Source organism: Oncorhynchus mykiss, chromosome 7, assembly GCF_013265735.2.
Source record: "Oncorhynchus mykiss isolate Arlee chromosome 7, USDA_OmykA_1.1, whole genome shotgun sequence".
Classification (NCBI taxonomy): domain Eukaryota; kingdom Metazoa; phylum Chordata; class Actinopteri; order Salmoniformes; family Salmonidae; genus Oncorhynchus; species Oncorhynchus mykiss.
Window position 1 is genome coordinate 73,640,236 of NC_048571.1, and position 24,785 is coordinate 73,665,020.

At 40.1% G+C, this 24,785-nt stretch overlaps 1 protein-coding gene across 1 annotated transcript; it reads right to left on the bottom strand.

Annotated features, from left to right (window-relative positions):
* Nucleotides 1–3,018: 3,018 nt before the first annotated feature.
* Nucleotides 3,019–16,174, bottom strand: LOC110528468 (transmembrane protein 128). The gene is made up of 5 exons (XM_021610559.2): nt 15,979–16,174; nt 9,537–9,669; nt 9,013–9,174; nt 4,414–4,522; nt 3,019–3,786 (listed from the first exon to the last, which is right to left on the bottom strand). The coding sequence occupies exons 1-4, from the start codon at nt 16,076–16,078 to the stop codon at nt 4,423–4,425; spliced, it is 495 nt and encodes a 164-aa protein (XP_021466234.1). The 5' UTR covers nt 16,079–16,174; the 3' UTR covers nt 3,019–3,786; nt 4,414–4,422.
* Between the last annotated feature and the right edge of the window lie 8,611 nt (nt 16,175–24,785).

Below are 24,785 nucleotides of genomic sequence, written 5' to 3' on the forward strand. Positions count from 1 at the left end.
TTGGTCCGTTCCGTATTTCTCGGGTCATTAATCCTGTCGCAGTTCGACTTCTTCTTCCGCGATACCTTCGTCGCGTCCACCCGGTCTTCCATGTCTCCTGTATTAAGCCCGTTCTTCGCGCCCCCGCTCGTCTTCCCCCCCCCCCCCCCCCATCCTTGTCGAGGGCGCACCCATCTACAGGGTCCGCAGGATTTTGGACATGCGTCCTCGGGGCCGTGGTCACCAGTACCTCGTTGATTGGGAGGGGTACGGTCCTGAGGAGAGGAGTTGGGTTGGACCGTGCGCTGATCGAGGATTTCCTCCGTTGCCGCCAGGTTTCCTCCTCGAGTGCGCCAGGAGGCGCTCGGTGAGTGGGGGGGTACTGTCATGTATTGTCATGTTGTGTCTTTCTGTCCTTTCCTTTCACCCTGTCTCCCTCTGCTGGTCGTATTAGGTTACCTTTTCTCCCCCGCTTTCCCCCAGCTGTTCCTTGTCTCCTCTTGACTACCTCGTCACCCCTTCTCCCACCTGTTCCCCTTTTCCCTCTGATTAGTCCCCTATATCTCTCTCTGTTTTTGTTCCTGTCCTTGTCGGATTCTTGTTTGTTGTGTTTCATGCCTGAGCCAGACTATCGTCATGTTTGCTGTAACCTTGTCCTGTCCTGTCGGAATCTGCCGGTCTATCTGAGCCTACCTATGTTTGGTTATTAAAGAAGCTCTGTTTAAGTTAGTTCGCTTTTGGGTCCTCATTCACTCACCGTAACAGTAGTCCATGAGGAGGAGATGTACTGCAGTACTTAATGCAGCTGGTGGCCACACCAGATACTGACTGTTACTTTTGATTTTGACCCTCCCCTTTGTTCGGGGACACATTTTTCCATTTCTGTTAGTCACATGTCTGTGGAACTTGTTCAGTTTATGTCTCAGTTGTTGAATCTTGTTACGTTCATATAAATATTTACACATGTTAAGTTTGCTGAAAATAAACGCAGTTGACAGTGAGAGGACGTTTCTTTTTTTGCTGAGTTTATACATCAACAACCAATTAGTAGACAATTAGTAGGTAATGCCTACTCACAATTGGTCAAAATCACAATGCACATAATTGGAAACACTGATCTTCCTCTATCTTTTTTAGTACAAAACATAGAAAGACACCATTTTCACATACAGTATGTTGATGTTGGGGTGGTGCTGGAGATGATGAATATGAAGTTGAAAAATGGTGAGGTTTCCCTTTAAAGGTTCCTTTTTTAACCTTATATTATCCTAAAGGATCCTCAAGGAACCTTTTATTTTTAGAGTGTACAGTTAGGCCCTAAAATGTAGGCTTATACACTAATGCCAGATAGCCAAAAATAATGAAAGCAAAACCTCAATGTAGCCTATAAATTGCACAATAATTATACATTTATGGATTTTCAAACACACGCTGAAATCTATGACCACTGTGAACACCCACCGGGGAAAATGGCGTAAAAAGAGTGTGTCCTAAGGGTCATTTTTCATTATAACGTTGGGGGAAAGACATTCCTAGTGTGTGGGGAATGTGCTTGCTGCAGTAGCGGTGCATGAGTAAAATCACTGGGGAAGCCAAGCCAGGAAAAAAAGCCATATTACAACCTATGTGTTGTGATAATTGCATTGTTTGCTGTAACGAAGACACTCACAGGTGCAGAAGGTGAGTATTTATTGATAAAAAGACAAATAAACAAAATAGGAGACGCGTACTGAACGTGAAAACAAAACTAATACTGCCTGATGACTGAGGCTACTGAGGGCTAAATAAAGGGAAGGTAAGGCAAGGTGATGAAGTCCAGGTGTGCGTAATGATGGGGAGCAGGTGTGCGTAATAATGGTTTCCAGGGCCGGTGGTTAGTAGACCAGCGACGAGTGCTGGAGAGAGGGAGCTGGAACAGGTGTGACATTTGCTTTATAACCTGTTAGTTCATATGCCTTTACACCATGAGGCCGAGAAATAAATTCAACCACACCTTTGTTTCATCACAAAACCAGAGAGCAACATCTGTAACCAAATATGTGCAAAAAAATTGAGAAATAAGCTTTTTGTGCATATGGAAAATGTCTCTGAACATTTAGATTCGATTGGAAGCAGTCATTTTGCTCATTGTTTGCCTTCAGTTCATCTTGCCAAACTATTTTGTTGGTCATGCATGGTGGGGTTCCAACTTCCCTTTCGTCATTGTATGCCAAAAATATTAAACCAAATATTAGGGATATATATATTGAAATTTCCCTTGGATTGACGTTTGAGTGTTTTCGATTGAAGGCCAACAATAGTTGTACATTACAAACCACGTTTCCATCCAGTTTTTATGCGAGTAAAGTCATACCGTATAACATACACAAACCTGGACAGCTGTGACGTAATTTCATAAATGCCACAGATGTTATTTCGACATAGTGGGTTATTTTTGTCTGTAAATATATATTACAACTAATTATTGATATAATAACCATCATATCAGGGTAAACTTGGAGTCACGCGATGATATGGTGTGTGGTCGTCCCATTACGACTCCGAAAACCATGCAGTTTATTAGGCTACAGATTAAATTAATTCTGTTGAACTTCACTGGGTGGTGATGCTCCATTCCAATACATTTCGAGGGTCTTATTCTGGTGACATGATGATCGACGCATGACTGCAGTTTGACAAATAAAAATATTATCGTTTTTTTCCATAATAATTTAATCATGTAGACTAGCCTACCCGCACTGTATATGCTAACTGTTGCCTCGATCGCATGTGCCAGGAGGCACATTTGCTATTTAACACAAATTTGTGTGACAAAACTATCGCTAGATTTGAAAATTCGATGGAAACACATTGAACTTTAGAGGTTTGTTCAGTAAGCCTATATGAACACTTAGGCGTTAAAGTACATTTTGTGTGCACTACCTTGACACGCACTGATTTTTATCCACAATAAATCAGTTTGGCGGAAACATACCTGGTGGGAAAGACGTTTGTTCAGACCCATTATAAACACAATGTTACCAAATAAAGAGACTCAAGTTCATATCAATGACTTTTAAGGTTAGTCTTTTTGCCAACAATAGAGGAAAACAAGGTTGACATTAGCAACAATGCACTTATATAACAAAAAGTTGTAGAAATATTTTACAGAATTTAAGCAGACACATTTACACTGCTAATAGCACAATAGCTTTCTGAATCACAAAGAAAACTAACATTTATTCTAAAACATATACAAAAACTATTAAAGCACTTAATGCTTTGTTAATTTCTTAAATATAATATATGCATGTAAAACATTTTTATTTTTTATTTTAAAAGTCAGTCAAACTGTAGTCATTCACTTTATGTTGAGGCTTTAGTACTGTAAAATAAACAAAAAATAATTGCATTCCGAAGTAGGTACTTAGTTATTATTGGTGCTTAAGCTCTCTGAACAAACATAAGAACGCAACATGGTACAATTTCAACGATTTTACTGAGTTACAGTTCATATAAGGAAATCATTCAATTGAAATACATGTGTCCCTAACCAATGGATTTCACGACTGGGCAGGGGTGCAGCTACGGGTGGGCCTGGGAGGGCATCGGCCCACACACTTGAGGAGCCAGCTCCCACCCAATCAGAATGAGTTTTCACCACACAAGGGCTTTATTACAAAAATAAATAATCCACAGTTTCATCAGTTGTCTAGGTGGCTGGTCTCAGACAATCCCGCAGGTGAAGAAGCCGAATGTGGAGGTCCTGGGCTGGCATGGTTACATGTGCTCTGCAGTGGTGAGGCCAGTTAGAAGTACTGCCAAATTCTTTAAAATAAAGTATAGTAAAGAAATTAACATTACATTCTCTGGCAACAGCTCTGGTAGACATTTCTGCAGTCAGCATGCCAATTGCACACTCCCTCAAAACTTGAGACATTGTGTTGTGACAAAACTTGACATTTTAGTGGCCTTTTATTGTCACCAGCACAAGGTGCACCTGTGTAATGATCATGCTGTTTAATCAGCTTCTTGATGTCAGATGGATGGATTATCTTGGCAAAGCAGAAATGCTCACTGAGATGTAACCAAATATGTGCACAAAATTGGAGAAATAAGCTTTTATTGCATATGGAAAATGTATGGGATCTTTTATTTCAGCTCAGTAAACCAACACTTTACATGTTGAGTTTATATTGTTCAGTATAATAATATAATTTTGAAATTAGGGATAAGTATTGGAATTAACAAATACTAACAATACCAATTCTTACACAATAAAACTACATTGAGATTCATAGGATTCAAAAATGTTTTATTCCATCTGGATTTAAATTATGGAGAGATAGAAGGTATTGGATTTAACAATTAAAAATATTGTTTATAATACCGATTCTTACACAATCTATATTGTTGGTTCATAAGAGCATATTTATTTAAATGTTGGCATCTTACCTTAACATCTCACCCAAGCATTGATATGAGCATAACAACTCCCATGAACTGGGTAAACAGGAGGACGGGGGTGAGGAACGACCACACAGGCCACAGTGCTATATTAAAACTGGGGAGAAGAAAAAACAAATGTGCTTGAGACCAAGATCATTGTGATTACCATTGGAGAGATTGTAAAATAGGCTTACAACTTACTAACCGAAAGCATTATGTAATTAGCTAGATATTAACTCTAAAACCCTTATTATCAGTAGAGTTTTCAGCGGCTAGTTTCACCCACAGTTGGCTGCGTGTGAGCTACAATTCCCGTGCTGTTTTAACGTTTAGAAGCGTCAATAATCATTGTTTGCATATGCCCCTTTATCTTTCATATCAACGAGATAAAATAAATAAATATCCAAAGAAAAAAATATACACTTTCTGTAGCAGCTTTACACAGATCCACAAGCTGTGTGTGCCTCCAGTTGACGAACTACACTTCCTCCACAGTTACGCTCACACACACAGGTGTTCGGAGCACCCTAGATAGTTCATTAGCACAGGCAGCCGCCTATGTCTTCAGTTTGTCTTCCGTAAACAAGCGCTGTAACCTGGAGATATTGCCGTGCGGGAACACTATCCCTCAACCTATTAAAAGGTGTGTAACGTAACCTTTTGTTTTTTGAAAATGATTTATCACTGACATGAAAGTTACGTTCCTTATGTTTCCAAAACCGTACCGCAAGCAATGTGTTTTACATGTTCAGAATGAGCCCCGGGGTCTTAACAAAACTCCACCGGCCAGAAGATACTATTGTCAATAGGCGCTAAAGGTACAGTGCTTTCAGAAAGTATCCATACCCCTTGACTTATATTCAATGGTGTGTTGAGGACATAAAATAAAATAACAAGTACATTACATTAGTTAACCAAACATCACAGGCATCATAAACAAATTATTAAAATCAATCAAAACAATTGCACACCTCGGTGAACTCATTTCTCATCAGGGTTTTAAACTGCCCTTGTGATTCCAAAAATGTGGAGTGTTTAAACTAAAACCAGATTTACCTAGTTCAGTGGAGACTAGAGAAAGAGTTAACCAACCATGTGAACGAACGGGTTTGGTATTTCATGCTCTTACAATTTAACAATGAAGTTAGGTAAGTCAGAAGCTTGTAGAGCGTTGTAAACAAAAAGGCAGCAATGAAGTGATCTACGGGATTTTAAAGAGGAGTGGCCAACCTTTTGATATGGGATGCAGTGATGCGTATTAAAACATCACTTGATGTGAAAAAGCAAACGCTATGTTACAGTTATGTTACAGCCGGAATAAAAATATGTATTAAATAGATTTTTTTCTCTCCCATCTACTACACGCAAAACCCAAGATGTCTTATTTTACCAGGTGACAAATATTTTACTATAATAACAAAATGAAAACATGTTTTTAGACATTTTTTGAAAATGAAATACAGAAATATCTCATTTACCTAAGTGTTCACACCCCTGAGTCAATCAATAAATGTTAGAATAACTTTTGGCAGTGATTACAGCTGTGAGTCTTCCTGGATAAGTCTCTAAGAGCTTTGCACACCTGGATTGTACAATATTTGCACATTATTATTTCAAAAAATTATTCAAGCTCTTAGAGACTTATCCAGAAAGACAGCTGTAATCGCTGAAAAAAGTGATTCTAACATTTATTGACAGCCATTTTCAAGTCTTGCATTAGATTTTCAAGCTGATATATTTTAAAAATGTAACTAGGCCACGAAGGAACATTCATTGTCGTTTTGGTAAGCAACTCCAGCGAATATTTGGCCTTGTGTTTTAGGTTGCCCTGCTGGAAGGTGAATGTCTGTCAGTATCTCTTGGAAAGCAGACTGAACCAGGTTTTCTAGGATTTGCCTGTGCTTAGCACTATTCCGTTTCGTTCACCCTCCCTAGTCCTTGCAGATGAAAAGCATACCCTTAACATGATGCAGCCACCACCATGCTTGAAAATATGAAGAGTGGTACTCAGTGATGTGTTGTATTGGATTTGCTTTGTATTCAGAACATGAAGCTAATTTCTTTGCCACATTTTTGACAGTTTTACTTTAGTGGCTTATTGGAAACAGGATGCACGTTTTGGAATATTTTATTCTGTACAGGCTCCCATCTTTTCAGTCAGTCATTTAAGATAGTATTGTGGAGTAACTACAATGTTGTTGATCCATCCTCAGTTTTCTCCCATCACAGCCATTAAACTCTAACTGTTTTAAAATTCCCATTGGCCTCATTGTGAAATCCCTGATACATTCCTCTCTGGCAACTGATTTAGGAAGGATGCCTGTATCTTTACAGTGACTGGGTGTATTGATACACCATCCAAAGTGTAATTAATAACTAGAGATCGGCTGATTAATGGCCAATTAATTAGGGCCGATTTCAAGTTTTCATAATCGGAAATTGGTCATTTTGGACGCGATTATTATTATATATTTTTTTTTTACAGCTTTATTTAACTAGGCAAGTCAGTTAAGAACACATTCTTATTTTCAATGACGGCCTAGGAATGGTGGGTTAACTGCCTCGTTCAGGGGCGGAACGACATTTTTTACCTTGTCAGCTCAGGGATTCAATCTTGCAACGATTACGATTAACTAGTCCAACGCTCTAACCACCTGCCTCACGAGGAGCCCACCTGTTACGCAAATGCAGTAAGAAGCCAATGTAAGTTGCTAGCTAGCATTAAACTTAATCAATCATAATGACTAGTTATAACTACACATGGTTGATGATATTACTAGTTTATCTAGCATGTCCTGCTTTGCATATAATCGATGCTGTGCGGATTCGCGAAAAAGGACTGTTGTTGCGCCAACGTGTACCTAACCATAAACACCGATTCCTTTCTTAAAATCAATACACAGAAGTATATATTTTTAAACCTGCATATTTAGCTAAAATAAATCCAGGTTAGCAGGCAATATTAACCAGGTGAAATTGTGTCACTTCTCTTGCGTTCATTGCACGCAGAATCAGGGTATATGCAACAGTTTGGGCCACCTGGCTCATTGCAAACTTTTTTGCCAGAATTTTACGTAATTATGACATAACATTGAAGGCTGTGCAATGTAACAGGAATATTTAGACTGATGGATGCCACCCGTTAGATAAAATACGGAACGGTTCTTTCACTGAAAGAATAAACGTCTCGTTTTCATGATGATAGTTTCCGGATTCGACCATATTAATGACCTAAGGCTCGCATTTCTGTGTGTTATTATGTTATAATTAAGTCTATGATTTGATAGAGCAGTCTGACTGAGCGATGGTAGGCACCAGCGGGCTCATAAGCATTCATATTCAAACAGCACTTTCGTGCGTTTTGCCAGCAGCTCTGCTGTTTATGACTTCAAGCTTATCAACTCCCGAGGTTAGGCTGGTGTAACGATGTGATGTGAAATGGCTAGCTAGTTAGCGGGGTGCTCGCTAATAGTGTTTCAAACATCACTTGCTCTAAGACTTGGAGTAGTTGTTCCCCTTGCTCTGCATGGGTAACGCTGCTTCGAGGGTGGCTGTTGTCATTGTGTTCCTGGATCGAGCCCAGGTAGGAGTGAGAAGAAGTACGGAAGCTATACTGTTACACTGGCAATACTAAAGTGCTTATAAGAACATCCAATAGTCAAAGGTATATGAAAAACAAATGGTATAGAGAGAAATAGTCCTATAATTCCTATAATAACTACAACCTCAAACTTCTTACCTGGGAATATTGAAGACTCATGTTAAAAGGAACCACTACCTTTCATATGTTCTCATGTTCTGAGAAAGGATCTTAAACGTTAGCTTCTTACATGGCACATATTGCACTTTTACTTTCTTCACCACTTTTTTTTTGCATTATTTAAACCAAATTGAACATGTTTCATTATTTATTTGAGGCTAAATTGATTTTATTGATGTATTATATTCAGTTTTAATAAGTGTTCATTCAGTATTCTTGTAATTGTCATTATTACAAATACATTTTAAAAATTGGCTGATTAATCGGTATCGGCTTTTTTGGTCCTCCAATAATCGGTATCGGTGTTGAAAAATCATACTCGGTCGACCTCTATTAATAACTTTACCATGCTCAAAGGGATATTCAATGTCTGCTTTATTATTACTTTTACCCATCTATCAATAGGTGCTCTTCTTACCGAGGCATTGGAAAACCTCCCTGATCTTTGTGGTTGAATCTGTGTTAGAAATTCACTTCTCGACTGAGGGATCTTACAGATAATTGTATGTGTGGGGTACATAGAAGAGGTAGTCATTCAAAAATCATGTTAACTTATACATTTTTCTCCTGAATTGATTTAGGCTTGCCATAAAAAATGGGTTGAATACTTATTGACTAAAGACATTTCAGCTTTCCATTTTTAATTAATTTGTAAAGAATTTCCAAAAAAATAATTCCACTTTAACAATATAGGGTATTGTGTCTAGGCCAGTGACACAATCTCAATTTAATACATTTTCAATTTAGGCTGTAACAACATGTGGAAAAAGTCAAGGGGCGTCAATACTTTCTGAAGGCACTGTAGTTAGCGTCTATGAATGGGTTAGCATGTATCCATGTATTACCTGCATGATGCTGCGAGGAAGGCTGCTGTGGTGATAGGAGGAATCGCAGGGTACTCATGATCATAGTGCTGTATTCCCTTAAACCATTCCAGGTATACGATGCAAAACATGGCCAAAGCTAGGCATATTCCCAGCAGTATCACACCAACATTGAACCACCAGCTGGAAAACAATACAAAACACATAAGCAGCAAATACATGACAGGAACTTGTGGTTTGGTTCTTTCATGAAATGCCATCATAAATACTTTTTCCAATTACAGTGACCAATCTACCCTTTAGTAACCTAAGACCAAACATAATGTTGGTTATTTTCTGGCCAGTGGAATTCACTTCAATAGGAGCGATTCAAGACTACAATCCAGAGATAAAATTATCCATTTTGGATCCAGGCTGACGACCCCTTCTGATTACTAATCACAGATGACCTACTGCAAATAACTATACACACACACTTGTCCCCTTTTATCTTCAATTTAGCTGGATTAGTGTGAGTCCAAAAGTTTTTCTCATCACTACAACACCTTTTGATATCGCCATTCTCCGTGATGACGCGGAGGAAGTCGAAATAGTAAGTCAAGCCGACAGAAGCCACAATCCAGAAGACGGAATGGCGGTTGATCCGAGGAAGTGGTTTGGCATCTTTCTCTTCTTGACCTGCAAGTTTGAGGCAAAATTCCATGGTCATTGGGAATGCAGTAGGCATGGTCCTAAATGATCATTTTTCATTTCAAAAGAAACACAAAAGGCCTAGAGAAAGTGTGATTTTTTGCTCCCACACAGTTGAACATTTTGGGATTTGTTGAAGGGCACTACACAATCTAGCTAGGCCTATGTATGATGATAGCCTAGGCTACAGCCTACTAATAAGCATCCTTGAGTTAAATACTGAATATTGTCTGCCTGCCAAAGACCTGGTCACCACTAACGCAACAAGGCAAAAGTTTACAAAGAGGCTATGAAACCTGATAGAATTTACACCAGAATATGAGAACAGAAGGTGCCCAAACCGCTGCACCTTTTAAGGTTCAACACATTTCAGGATTAAACTGCCCCTCATGCTATAAGCATACTTTTTGAAAAGCCTATTTATTAATCTCTAATTTACAAAAATGTACTCTAGTTGAAAACAGACCCACCAAGCTGCAGCTGTCAGATTACTAGACAATTAAAATAGCAATTTAAAAGGTATTTAATAGTATAAAAAAAGGAGTAGATATTTAAAATGAATAATTTAGCAAAAAAATAGTGTCAGCGTAAAAGAATAGCCTGGACTGGATCATCCAGCCAGCCAATGATGGGTCTGCTGTTTCTTATACAGGGGGCACTCCGACGAGTTAAGCGCACATACAGTAAATGGAACGTAATTCCCTTTTTATGCTCTTTTCTCCCTACACGTATTCTGACCTTGAACTTAAGAATGAGAATAGCATGCTACGGGCCTCCCGAGTGGCGCAGTGGTCTAAGGCACTGCACCGCAGTGCTAGAAGCATCACTACAGATCCAGGTTCGATCCATTCTGTCACAGCCGGCAGCGACACCCATGAGGCGGCACACAATTGGCCCAGCATCGTCCTGGTTAGGGGAGGGTTCATCCTTGACCCTTTGCTTTCTAGCGACTCCTTGTGGCGGCCGGGTGCATACATGCTAACTCTTGTCACAAGGGTACGGTGTTTCCTCCGACACATTGGTCCGGGATAAGCAAGCAGTGTGTCAAGAAACAGTGCGGTTTGGCGGGGTCGTGTTTCGGAGGATGCAAGGCTCTCGAACTCTGTTTCTTCCGAGTCTGTAGGGGAGTTGCAGCGATGGGACAAGACTGAACCTACCAATTGGATATCACAAAATTGGGGAGAAAAAGGGGTAAAAAGTAATACAAAAAAATGAATTATAATAATAATATATTTTTTAAGAATAGCATGCTATTCATTTGGGGTGAAGATCAAATAAATTAATGTGTGGTGGAGGTATGTCTACAGACACGCCATATTCTGACATTGACCTAATTCCCTCATAATTCCACTACCTTTATATGCGATGAAACAATGAAAAAGGTTGAGCTTGTCGGTGGAACAACATCTACTTAATTTTTTTATGATGGAAATAATACCATTCTCTATGCACTGTCATTTAGAAATTGGTAAGAACTACTATTGATAAGGCTAGGCTAGGTTTTCCCACCTTTATTTATTTAACCAGGTAGGCCAGTTGAGAACAAGTTCTCATTTACAACTGCGACCTGGCCAAGATAAAGCAAAGAAGTGCGACACAAACAACACAGAGTTACACATTGGATAAACAAACATACAGTCAATAAGACAATAGAAAAATCTATATACAGTGTGCGCAAATCTAGTAAGATTAGGGAGGTAAGGCAATAAATAGGCCATAGTGGCGAAATAATTACAATCTAGCAATGAAACACTGGAGTGATAGATGTGCAGAAGATGAATGTGCAAGTAGAAATACTGGGGTGCAAAGGAGCGAAAAACAACAATAAAACAATATGGGGGTGAGGTAGTTGGGTGGGCTATTTACAGATGGGCTGTGTACAGGTGCAATGATCGGTAAGCTGCTCTGACAGCTGATGCTTAAAGTTAGTGAGGAAGATATGAGTCTCCAGCTTCAGTGAATTTTGCAATTCGTTCCAGTCATTGGCAGCAGAGAACTGGAAGGAAAGGCAGCCAATGGAGGAGTTGGCTTTGGAGATACCCAGTGAAATATACCTGCTGGAGCGCATGCTACGGGTGGGTGCTGCTATGGTGACCAGTGAGCTGAGATAAGGTGGGGCTTCACCTAGCAAAGACGTATAGATGACCTGGAGCCAGTGGGTTTGGCAACGAATATGAAGCGAGGGCCAGCCAACGAGAGCATACAAGTCGCAGTGGTGGGTAGTATATAGGGCTTTGATGACAAAACAGATGGCACTGTGATAGACTACATCCAGTTTGCTGAGTAGAGTGTTGGAGGCCATTTTGTAAATGACATCGCCAAAGTCAAGGATGGGTAGGATAGTCAGTTTTACAAAGGTATGTTTGGCAGCATGAGTGAAGGATGCTTTGTTGCGAAATAAGAAGACGATTCTAGATTTAATTTTGAATTGGAGATGCTTAATGTGAGTCTGGAAGGAGAGTTTACAATCTAACCAGACACGTAGGTATTTGTAGTTGTCCACATATTCTAGGTCAGAACCATCCAGAGTAGTGATGCTAGACGTGCGGGCAGATGCGGGCAGCGATCGGTTGAAGAGCATGCATTTAGTTTTACTTGCAATTAAGGGCAGTTGGAGGCCACGGAAGGAGTGTTGTATGGCACTGAAGCTCGTCTGGAGGTTTGATAACACAATGTCCAAAGAAGGGCCAGAGATATACAGAATGGTGTCATCTGCATAAAGATGGATCAGAGAATCACCAGCAGCAAGAGCGACATCATTGACGTATACAAAGAGTCTGCCCGAGAATTGAACCCTGTGGCACCCCCATAGAGACTGCCAGAGGTTCGGACAACAGGCCCTCCAATTTGACACACTGAACTGTCTGAGAAGCAGTTGGTGAACCAGGCGAGGCAGTCATTTGAGAAACCAAGGCTGTGGAGTCTGCCGATAAGAATGCGGTGATTGACAGAGTCGAAAGCCTTGGCCAGGTCGATGAAGATGGCTGCACAGTATTGTTTTTTTATCGATGGCGGTTATGATATCATTTAGGACCTTGAGCGTGGCTGAGGTGCACCCACGACCAGCTCAGAAACCAGATTGCATAGCGGAGAAGGTACGGTGGGATTCGAAATGCTCGGTGATCCGTTTGTTAACTTGGCTTTTGAAGATTTTAGAAAGATCTATATCTATCCTGCCCTGCCTATAACAGTTTGAGTCTAGAGTGTCTCACCCTTTGAAGAGGGGGATGACCACGGCAGCTTTCCAATCTTTAGGGATTTCAGACGATACGAAAGAGAGCTTGAACAGGCTAGTAATAGGGGTTGCAACAATTGCAACGGATAATTTTAGAAAGAGGGTCCAGATTGTCTAGCTCAGCTGATTTGTAGGGGTCCAGATTTAGCTGATGTTCTGAAAGAGCTGCAATCTGGATTTGAGTGAAGGAGAAATGGGGGAGGCTTGGGCAAGTTGCTGTGGGGGGTGCAGAGCTGTTGACCGGGGTAAGGGTAGCCAGGTGGAAAGCATGGCCAGCCGTAGAAAAATGCTTATTGAAATTCTCGATTATTGTAGATTTATCCGTGGTGACAGCGTTTCCAAGCCTCAGTGCAGTGAGCAGCTGGGAGGAGGTGCTCTTATTCTCCATGGACTTTACAGTGATGTTGAGGTCTGTTTTCTTTTTTTTTCTTCTGAGAACTTTTTGGTTTCTTTAGCCATGCACAAATGACAGTATAGTGCCAAACCTATGGAGTTGATTTATGACATGTAGAATTTTTTTATTATATGCCCAGACTTTTCACTGTATTTTTGTACCGTGTTAAATATTAGCCGCTATCGGTAGCCACCGTCAGTTATAACCACATACATTTATAACTGTCACTGACTTTAGTGTTAGGTAAATTAAGTAATGGAATTATGGAAACTGTCTTTCCTGTCACGTTCCTGTGGTTGTTCCTGATGATCGCGAGCAAAAGTAGATCATAGACTAATGTATTAAAAGTTGACAAATAATTTGGGACATTTAGACCATTTGAAACATTATGGAACGCAGACCATATGTAGAAGTTTAAACCTGGAGCACTATTCATGACGACTGGATCATTGTCATCACAGTTCCGTGATTAGTGAGGATTGTTAGGGTAGCTTTATAGGACTACTGTTCAACCCCTATTGTACACTTTTCTCATCTTCCAATATTTAATTGATTAAACAATTGAACATGACAACTTTCAGGATGAATCAAACAACTATTTTTGATTCACCAATATATTTTGTGCGTAAAGGCTCTCCAAAAAATATACAAGAGAGTATTTTTCAATCTACCAAATGGTGCTGATAAGGAGACCAATCTGTGTATTTACATGGCTTTCTTTCATTGATCCCTAATATTATGAACCGTTCTCTCCATATATTCTATGGAGTATGTCGAGAAAACTCTAATTAAAAAAAAAGGTACAAATTAAAATGGATGGCTTTACATAAATGTACTTAAAACACTACTGAATAAAAGCTCCACAAGAGTTAAATTCAATTTATTCAGCGCAAGCAAGGGACCCACACCCGCAAATCCCGTTACACACTTGCATAAGGTAAGTCTGAAGAGGGAAGAAGGGACCCATACTGGGAGCAGCAGGAAATTGGCAGAAGTTGATGTTTGTTTGAATCCGATGACTTGTCGAGTGGAGAGTGAGGATTGGATTACAGTGGCGAATGCAAAAGGAAATAAGAGAAGTAAAGGGGTAGTGGAATCTAGTAAATCCAAACCTAGTTATGATTATTTTTCAGTCAGAATAAGGGTTTTGGATAAGTGTTGTTACCTGGGAGATCTGATTGAAGTCTCTATAAACAGGTGACGTAGTGTTGCTCAGCGTAACGAGAAGTGGGCTTATTTTAATTTTTTGTGTATCTATGAGACAGAAGGAGTGTGCTCTGGGCCTCAAGAAAATATATCAGATTGGAATGTGTCACGTGTGAATCTTCGAAGCAGGGTGCCTATCAAGGGTGTTTTCTCTGGGGTGGCACTAGAAGTAAAAGCAAAGGATATACGTGAAGAATTGCATCAAGTGGTTGATGCACACCGACTGACCCGCATGGTGCATTCTATAGTTTTTTGATGAAGAGTCTCTCCCTTCTCACATGTATTTTAGTTTTATGAGATACCCTGTGAGAGCCTTCGTGCCCAAACCCATGCAGTGTTGTAAATGCAAAATATTTGATAATGTATCAGCTGTATGTAGACGGGAGAGGTATCGCATGCCAGCTGAGCCTAAATGCTGCAATTGTGGTCGTGGAACATGTTAGGGTGAAGGAGACTGAGGTGGTAAGTATAAGGGCTTTCCCGCATGTCTCCTATGCCGAGGCGGTGAGAAGAATGGAAGAAAGGAGTGAAGTTGAAGAACTAATGGTAGTAGGAGTAGAGACATTAGATAATATTCCTTGTCAACAGAGGGATCCTGACATGTTGCATGTTAAGGTGGTCTTTTATTGCATTGGTTATCAACTACACAGCGCAAACAGAGCCTGTTTAGGGATGTGATGTGAACTGTGATTAAAGGGGTGTGATGGATTTTGATGATTTTTTAAAATCTTGTCAGGTCACCCCCCTCTTCCTGCAATGAAATATTTTTGGTTTCAATACCACGTACAGTAGGGGGCAGCAATACACCAATAGGTGTAGTCTGACATAAAATCTTAAAGAAGAAGAAGGTAAGTCTGAATACCAACTACTGAGAAGTGCTTAGGAAAGGTGTACATTTCCTAAATCGGTCAATTAAGGCATATCAGTTTACGGAGACACTGGGTTAAGTCTCCAGTACAGAAGTATAGTCTGAAACTATCGTGTTGCTGCAGCGCTGACACAGCTTTTAAGACAATCAACAATCAAGAATCAGTGGCATGCTGCCCAGTTTAAGCCCAAAAGTTAAGACACGTGTTCTGTTGTCAAATCTGCCTACTGGACCTCCTGTTTGATGCACAATGTTGGCTATATCAGCCCATACTTAATGTGCCAGCTGTAAAATAAATGTAGGCAGCTACCGTTACATTCGAGACAATCATTAACGTCAGCTGACGTTAACTAGAGGATTTTCCTTACAGTTCTGTAGAGGCGTAGAGACTCAACTTTAGCAAGCTAGCTAGTTAATTTACTTTATATTAATAGCGAAAAGAAATTGGATGATAAGCAACGACACAGACCAAATAAGTTATTTACGTCTCATTCATTGATACGTTTACTATTTTTTTAAATTCAGTTCTTTGTGCTAGCAACTGAGGGCAGCAAACGAAGGAATTTTCATGGCTAAAGTATACCGTTGACTTACTCTTTTCGTTGCTGTCACCTGCTGAAACCCCTTGCATGAGAAGTTCAGCGTCTTTCTTAAATCTATTTCGTAGATTTAAAAATTGACTATCAGCAAGCATGTTTGATATCAGGTTGTTGGTCTTAGCTGACTGTCAGGCTAGCTGTGGCTAAAGCTTCCTGGTCCCTTGTCCACTGACTTCTTCTTATTATTCGGCGGTTGGCATTTAATATAATGTTACATTATCGCCACCAACTGGACCGGATAATACAATTCATTACACATTGTGATACAAAAATGGGAAAAACGAAATGAAGAATGACCCTGCTAACTATTAACCCTACACTCATTAAAAAAACACCACCACATTCCACTATTTTAACCCCATCTAAATCCTACACCAGGCGATGGGACACCCCCTGCAATGCAGCAGTAAAATCTCGTAAACCAAAGTACTTCTCTGCTGCTGCCGCAAAAACAAATACTGTGATTTGCATTCCATTCCTACGGTACAGTTGATAACCATGGCAATGAACGCTAAAAAGCCAACCTTACTGAAGGACATTTAATTCGTAGGCCCTGTACTGTACTGGCAAAAAGTATACTACTCACCAGGAGCCTCTCAGGATCCCTCCCCCTTGACCCATCTTCCTGTACTTTTTTCACTGCCTCAGCATATAGCACCTTCTGTACAACTCTGACCCTGGCAACCTAAATCTGCCTCTCTCGCACCGGATACTTCTGATCAGTAATGTCACTAGAGATTCATGGATAGGGGGGCTAAGCCTCTTTTGGGGGGGTCTGGGCATACTCCCCCAGATTTTTTTTTAAAGCCCCCAAAATATCTTTGCATCATGTATTTTTAGAGTAACAACAGTTGTAAAATCTATCAAAATAAGGATATTTTTGGTCAAGGTTGGCTAAAAGTATACCTGTCTCATAGTTTGTGTTAGACACTGATCTAATATGACTTACTTAAATTCTATCAAAATAAAGAAATTAAAGTCTACTCTGTCCCCATCCATCCAACACCCACAAAAGGCACACAAATGGCTGTACTATGTAACCAAAATACTTTTGTGATTTTATTTTGAAAGAGAGAGAAATGAGAAGACATATACCATTAGAAAAAAATATTTATTTAATAAATAATTCAGACACATGGAACATCTTAAACAGTATCTTCCACAATGGGGCAAAATAATAATAATAATAATAATACATTTTAAAAAATTCTAATTAATTAAACTAATGAGCTTAATAACATTTTAAAAAACTGAAAAATAATTAGGAATAAAATCTGACAACCTATATTACAGAACTGCTTCTCCTGCTTCTTTCTTTTAATGCTTATTATGTGGGTGGACGCATCAAAGTGTACCTATTTTTAAAGGTGGCAAAGCGGTCAATGACACTATTGTGGCTTAGTGGCCCAAGGACTTCACCCTCAATTGACATGGCTGCAAGACTTGCAAGACTTTTTTGACCTATTTTCTTACGCAACCAAGAGTACAGCCGGCGTAGTGCACTGAAGGACCTTTCACAGGAGCAGATGCTCACAATAATTGTGAGGGCAACCTGAATGATTTCCTTCTGAGAAGGAAACATATCATCATCCAGGAGGTTATGCACAGCTAGCATATCTTTTGGAGGACATCCAGCCTCTCTTTTCCGGCCAAGAAAGTTTCTGGCTACCAACATCTCTTCTGTTTTAACATCAATACTGTAGTGCTTGGTAAACTCAGTTAAGCATGATGTATCTGGGAAGTTATTTGAGTTGGGGCTGCATGCCTGTATCGCTGGTCAAGCTCACAAACCATCCTGTCCAAGCAGGGGAGCAACAACCTTGTTTTCATTGTTTGGGAACATGACAATTCTGTCCCTAAACCCAGGAGGTCTCCACCACAAAATCTCACATTTTCTTTTGTTTGTGCTTTCTTGCTGCATCTGCCTCTGGAATATTGTGAATTTCACAGAGTGTTTTGGTTCTGTCATAAAGTTCTATGGTAAATGCATCTGTGCATTTGCCCATCAGTGTGTCACATACAGCTTGTTTGCCGAAACAAGCTTCTGCCAGGTCTACAGTCTCTTTCTGGAGGAACTTGTGTCGTCCCTCAGTTATAGAAAGGGACTGAAACATCAATAGCAAATACACAGTGGAGAACTTATGAAGTTTTGCTCTCAGACCAACAACCATGGTGGATAGAATGGCAGATAGACAATCAAAAATAGCAGTTAAAGTGTCAAGGACTGCATTCATGGAACGCAGCTGGCATGCCCAGGGATGTAACTAGGGATGTTCTGAAAAACGAATACACATTCTTCAAGAAACTGAAAAACTCAGCAGTCTCCACAATAGCCCTGCAAGTATGACACAACGCCAAATTAAGCTCCTTAACTGTCCTCTCTGTCACATACCTAACACACAGAGCCAACTGTTCAGACTGCCCATCCCTGGCCTCATCCTCCATAATGGTATACATTCCAGACTTTGACATTTTAGAGACTATGGTGTCCATAATCTCTTGAGCACAGCATTCGATCATGTCATTCTGAGATTCTAGAGAGAGATACGTCACATTTGATGGAGTATTGTACCTTCACTAGATTCATCATTGGCACGAAAAGAGAGTCCCTATCTTCCTAACACTGAGGTGACCGCAACAATTCTCCTCAGATACTCCCTTCTCTCTGCAATGTCACTAGCATAGGCAGATGTTAAAATCTGAGCAATGTTCCCATGACTGCTAGTTGCCTGGTAGCTTTGCCATGCCACGACACTGTCTCTGTATGTTTGTGCCATCTCATGTTTACCGAAGATAAACAACGCTTTTTTCAAATTTTTGCCTCCGTTACTAACAAAACAATCAAAATGAATGTTTTTGCAAAAAACTCTACATTGAAAGCAGAAAGCTGTGTTTTTGTGGACAGAGTACTCTGCCCAATTGCATTTCTCAAACCAGTAGTGCTGAAATGCCCTTTTCTGTGTACCAAAACTTTCTTGTGGGTAGCTATTCAGCTTCACTTGTCTGGGCCCAGTGTCTTTCACCTAAATTGCTTCCTCTCTGGATCTGTTTGTTGCTGTTCGTTGTCCCTCCCTCTCTGGATCTGTATGTTGTCCCTCCCTCTCTGGATCTGTTTGTTGTCCCTCCCTCTCTGGATCTGTTTGTTATCCCTCCCTCTCTGGATCTGTTTGTTGTCCCTCCCTCTCTGGATTTGTTCGATGTCCCTCTTTCTCTTGACATGCTTGCTCTCTCTCACTTATACAGCTCGCATGTTGATCTCTGCCTTGCACAGAAGCCTCTCTTTCTGCATATTGTCTCCATCTCCTCCTGAGAGTGATCACACCTCCCAGTCAGATGTTTTCCTACCAATTTCAGTACTGTTGTGCCTTGTGTGTCCCAGTCTCAGCCTTGTAATTACACTTGCTTCCCCTCTCTGTCAACCTGAGGACCTCCCTGCCCCCACCTTTTCCTTGATCTTATACAGGTGTCTTCCCTTTCCCTTCCTGTTCTACAACTCTTACCATCTGTTTTAACCGCTGTTCTTAACATCACAAATACCCCCATCTGTCTCACCCTAAACAGGCACTGCAAAATGTCATACAATTCATCCTTTATGCTCCAAGACACAAAGGACTTTAAGCTCATCAGTGCTGCACATGAGTCAGAGCAGATGACTACCCTGTCTTGCCTTGCCTAATCCACCCACTCAGCAGCCAAGGGCATGGCCAGCAACTCCATTGTGTATAAGGATAAATTATCCAATGCTCTTTTTGTCACTGCCACCTGTTTTATGGTCCATAGATACATCAGTGAATATATTCAAGACAGCATAGTACTGAGTTCTTAAATGTTCACTTACAATATTTACTGGATCTACTCCTTCCTCACCAGCTCTTACCCTGTAAAGCAACCCTAGGACTATCATTGGCTGAGGAAGCAACCAAGGTGGGATAGCAGGAAGAACCACGGAGGGGCTGAACTTCTTACCAAACAGTCCCATTTCTCTCGCCATGCCATCGCTATCCACCCAAAACTTTTATTCAGATCCTGTTCATGCTCCCAGCACTCTAATAGCACCTATTTTTGTAGGATGTGTACCCTTATGTCCTTAAAGATTTACCCAATATGTCATGGTTAGCTCTTGCCACAGCTGACTGCTGTTGATGTTTTTTTATAGCGACAGATGTAACAGCCGGGGAAAGGTCAGTGCTATCCGGGATGCTTGGGACGTTCCTACCCCAAACTCCTATCCTTGCCCTAACCTTAACCTTAACCATTACCTAACCCTTAAAACATTTAAAATGTCAACGTTAATGGGGTAGGGACATCACAAGGATTCCGGATGGCAACGACCGAGGGGGAAAATCTAGAAAATCTTTGATTAGAGCCATCCATCAGTCTGAACATGAAGAATGCATTTTTTTTTACAGTGTCTGACTTCTGACTTAAAGAATTCACAAATTCCTGACCAACATGGTTCATAAATATTTAGTTATTTTTTTCGCCTTCAGTTTTCCTTTTGCTTGCCGATAAGGTACCTAAAGGTCCAGAGTCTCACGTCCAAATTGGGAGGGTGTTAAATAGGCAGGCAATAATTAGGCCAGTATCTCATAAATTAAGCTTGACATGATCAATTATGACAGAAATTAAGCCTAGTCCTGGATTCTCCATTGAGCATGCTTTTTAGTCCAGCAATAGACTTAATCTGTGTGCCTTATGCTTTAAAATTGACATTTTCTTATATTCTTATTTATGAATCCTACGCAACAAAATGACAAAGAACTAAGTCTAAAATGGAAAATATAAATGGGTATGCCTAAATGGGTATGACTTTGAAAAGTAGGTGAAGAAAGTTCCAAAAGACAGACTGCAGAAATGGCTGCCTAAGGTGACTATCCAAGCACATTGCACTCATAATTGGGCAATACATTACTACAATATTATCTGTTGTGTATACTTTTACATGTAGGTCTATAGGGTACTTGGCCTGAATGCTACACTGCAGAGTAACTTAAATCCTGTCCAAATGCCAGATGACAGCCCTGTATGTGTAATACATCAGGGATAGGACTGCAGGGAAATCAATTATGCTTTTTGAGGCCTTATCAGAAACGAATTTGAAACTTGCCTCATCTGATGTTGAGATACATAATATTTGGCAATCTATATGGGCTTACAGTTAAGTGCCGTTTTTTTAAATCAAATGTTTACATTACTTCCTTAATTAGATCTAAGAAAGAAATTTACACACATTTACATTAATGTAGTAAAAGTATCGTAATTGTGAGATGCTATTTTGTAACACTAATTGAGGTAGATCCTTAAACTAACACTGTAAAAGTGTGAAGAAAATTGATCAGTGTTATTTCCTGGTACACAGGGCCTTCTAATTAGCAGGTTTTGCATGGGTGGAGTTGTGGCTTGCCTTAGGAAAATATTCAGCCCCCATAACTTTGTCCACCTTTTGTTATGTTACAGCCTTATTCCAAAATTGATTAAATAAAATAATATTCTCAACAATTTACACACAATACCCCATAATGACAAAGCGAAAACATTATTATTTTTTTTGACATTTTATAAAAAATAAATAACAAAAATACCTTTATTTACATAAGTATTCAGACCCTTTGCTACGAGTCTCAAAATTGAGCACAAGTGCATCCTGTTTCCTTTGATCATCCTTGAGGTGTTTCTACAACATGATTGGTGTCCACCTGTGGTAATTCAATTACTTGGACATGATTTGAAAAGGCACACACCTGTCTATAAAAGGTCCCACAGTTGTCAGAGGAAAAACCAAGTCATGAGGTCTAAGTAATTGTCCGTAGAGCTCTGAGACAGGATTGTGTCAAGGCACAGATCTGGGGAAGTGTACCAAAAAATGTTTGCAGCATTAAACGTCCCCAAGAACACAGTGGCCTCAATCATTCTTAAATGGAAGAAGTTTGAAACCACCAATACTTTCCTCAGAGCTGGCCGCCCAGCCAAAGTGAGCAATCGGGGGAGAAGGGCCATGGTCAGGGAGGTGACCAAGAACCCAATGGTCACTCTGACAGAGCTGTAGAGTTCCTCTGTGGAGATGGGAGAACCTTCCAGAAGGACAACCATCTCTGCAGCACTCCACCAAGCAGGCCTTTATGGTAGAGTGGCCAGACGGATGCCACTCCTCAGTAAAAGGCACATGACAGCCCACTTGGAGTTTGCCAAAAGGCACCTTAAGACTCTCAGACCATGAGAAACAAGATTCTCTGGTCTGATGAAATCAAGATTGAACTTTTTGGCTTGAATGCCACGAAATATGTCTGGAGGAAACCTGGCACCATCCTTACGGTGAAGCATGGTGGTGGCATCATCATGCTGTGGGGATGTTTTTGTAGAGGCAGGGACTGGGAGACTAGTCAGGATCAAGGGAAAGATGAACGGAGCAACGTGCAGAGAGATCATTGATGAAAACCTGCTCCAGAGCACTCAGTACCTCAGACTGGGGCAAAGGTTCAACTTCCAAAAGGACAATGACCTTAAGCACAAAGCCAAGACAACGCAGTAGTGGCTTCTGAATGTCTTTGAGTGGCCCAGCCAGAGACCGGACTTGAACCCAATCGAACATCTCTGGAGAGACCTGAAAATAGCTGTGAAGCAACACTTCCCTTCCAACCTGATAGAGCTTGAGAGGATTTGCAGAGAAGAATGGGAGACACTCCCCAAATACAGGTGTGCCAAGCTTGTAGCGTCATACCCAAGAAGACTCGATGCTGTAATCACTGCCAAAGGTGCCTCAACAAAGTACTGAGTAAACAGTCTCAATACTTATGTAATATATCAAAATCCTGTTGTTGCTTTGTCATTATCGGGTATTGTGTGGAGATTGATGAGGGGAAAAAGACAATTTAATCAATTTTAGAATACGACTCTAAGGTAACAAAATGTAGAATATCATCCAGAAGGCGAGGTCAGTACAGGTGCATCAAAGCAGGGACCGAGAGACTGAAAAACAACTTCTATCTCAAGGCCATCAGACTGTTAAACAGCCACCACTAACATTGAGTGGCTGCTGCTAACACACTGACTCAACTCCAGCCACTTTAATATTGTGAATTGATGGAAATTGGTGTAAAATATATCACTAGCCACTTTAAACAATGCTATTTAATAAAATGTTTACATACCCCACATTACTCATCTCGTATATGTATATACTGTACTCTATATAATCTACTGCATCTTTATGTAATACATGTATCACTAGCCACTTTAAACTATGCCACTTTGTTTACATACCCTACATTACTCATCTCATATGTATATACTGTACTCGATACCATCTACTGCATCTTGCCTATGCCGTTCTGTACCATCACTCATTCATATATCTTTATGTACATATTCTTTATCCCTTTAGACCTGTGTGTATAAGGTAGTAGTTTTGGAATTGTTAGGTTAGATTACTTGTTGGTTATTACTGCATTGTCAGAACTAGAAGCACAAGCATTTTGCTACACTCGCATTAACATCTGCTAACCATGTGTATGTGACAAATAAATTTGATTTGATTTTTGATTTTGAATAAGTCAAGGGGTCTGAATACTTTCTGAAGGCACTGTATAGAGACCAATAACAAAGATTTCCAAACCTTTCTGCCAATAACATCTAGTTTTCAGATGACATATCCCTCCCCATTCAGACCACTCCCAGACAGTCCTAGCAAAGGTTTTGCTTGTGAAATGCCAAAAAGTTTCTTGCCAAAAATATCTTTTTGTTTCCTTTTGACGACTTGAATAGAAAACAATTAGAGGAAGGTATTTAATTGTTACCTGGAAATTATTTAATATTGAAATAAAAACAGCTGCATTGGGCCTTTGAAAGGGTTGAAGGTGCTGCCTCTGGTGGCCAGTTCACTAAATTGTATTAATAACCCTAACTCTATTAGAGAAAACCAATGCAATTGCCTATTTGTAATCATATTTGTCCAAAGCTGTCATCAAGGCAAAGGGTGGATACTTTTAAGAATCTCAAATATAAAATATATTTAGATTTTTTAACACTTTTTTTTTGGTTACTACATGATTCTGGGGGCTCCCGAGTGGCGCAGCGGTCTAAGGCACTGCATCTCAGTGCAAGAGTTATCACTACAGTCCCTGTTTCAAATCCAGGCTGTATCACAACCGTCTGTGATTGGGAGCCCCATAGGGCGGCGCACAATTCGCCCAGCGTCGTCCGGGTTTGGCCGGGGTAGGCCGTCATCGTAAATACAAGTGTTCTTAACTGACTTGCCTCATTTAAATAAAGGACAAATTTAAAATTTAAAAAAATTAAACATTCCCGTATTTGTTATTTCATAGTGTTGATGCGTTCACTATTATTCTACAATGTAGAAAATAGTCAAAATAAAGAAAAACCCTTGAATGAGTAGGTGTGTCCAAACTTTTGACTGGTATTGTATGTCCCCCTCAAGTTTAAGGTCCACCCTCTAACATCAACTGAACTGTCGTTTTAATATGGTAAAACTATTCATTAAATAAATGTAATAGTAAAATCATAGCATAAAAGCAGATGAGCTGGTTCTACTCTTTTTGGTCTTTTTCAACACGTCAACCCTGTTTTCCCATCTCACGAGGTATCTATGGGTAACATGTTTGTTATGAAGTCATACATGTGCTCTTTATGACATAATGTTAAAATTAGGTTAAATAGAATTTGACAAAATTACACTACCCAAAAAGGCACACTATTTGTGGAATTACACTTCTGCTTTGGTGAGTATTCTGTGGGGCCTGCACTGAAACAGAATGAAATGGAGCCCTAATACAGGCCAGAAAACAC

What these genes read in the sequence shown, in the direction of transcription:
- LOC110528468 (XM_021610559.2), bottom strand. Translation starts at nt 16,078, where the DNA reads ATGCTTGCTGATAGTCAATTTTTAAATCTACGAAATAGATTTAAGAAA. An exon ending in GAGAATGGCGATATCAAAAG is followed by an intron (nt 9,175 to 9,536) that starts GTGTTGTAGTGA and finishes ATTGTTTTCCAG; the next exon opens with CTGGTGGTTCAATGTTGGTG. An exon ending in TTCCTCGCAGCATCATGCAG is followed by an intron (nt 4,523 to 9,012) that starts GTAATACATGGA and finishes TCTTCTCCCCAG; the next exon opens with TTTTAATATAGCACTGTGGC.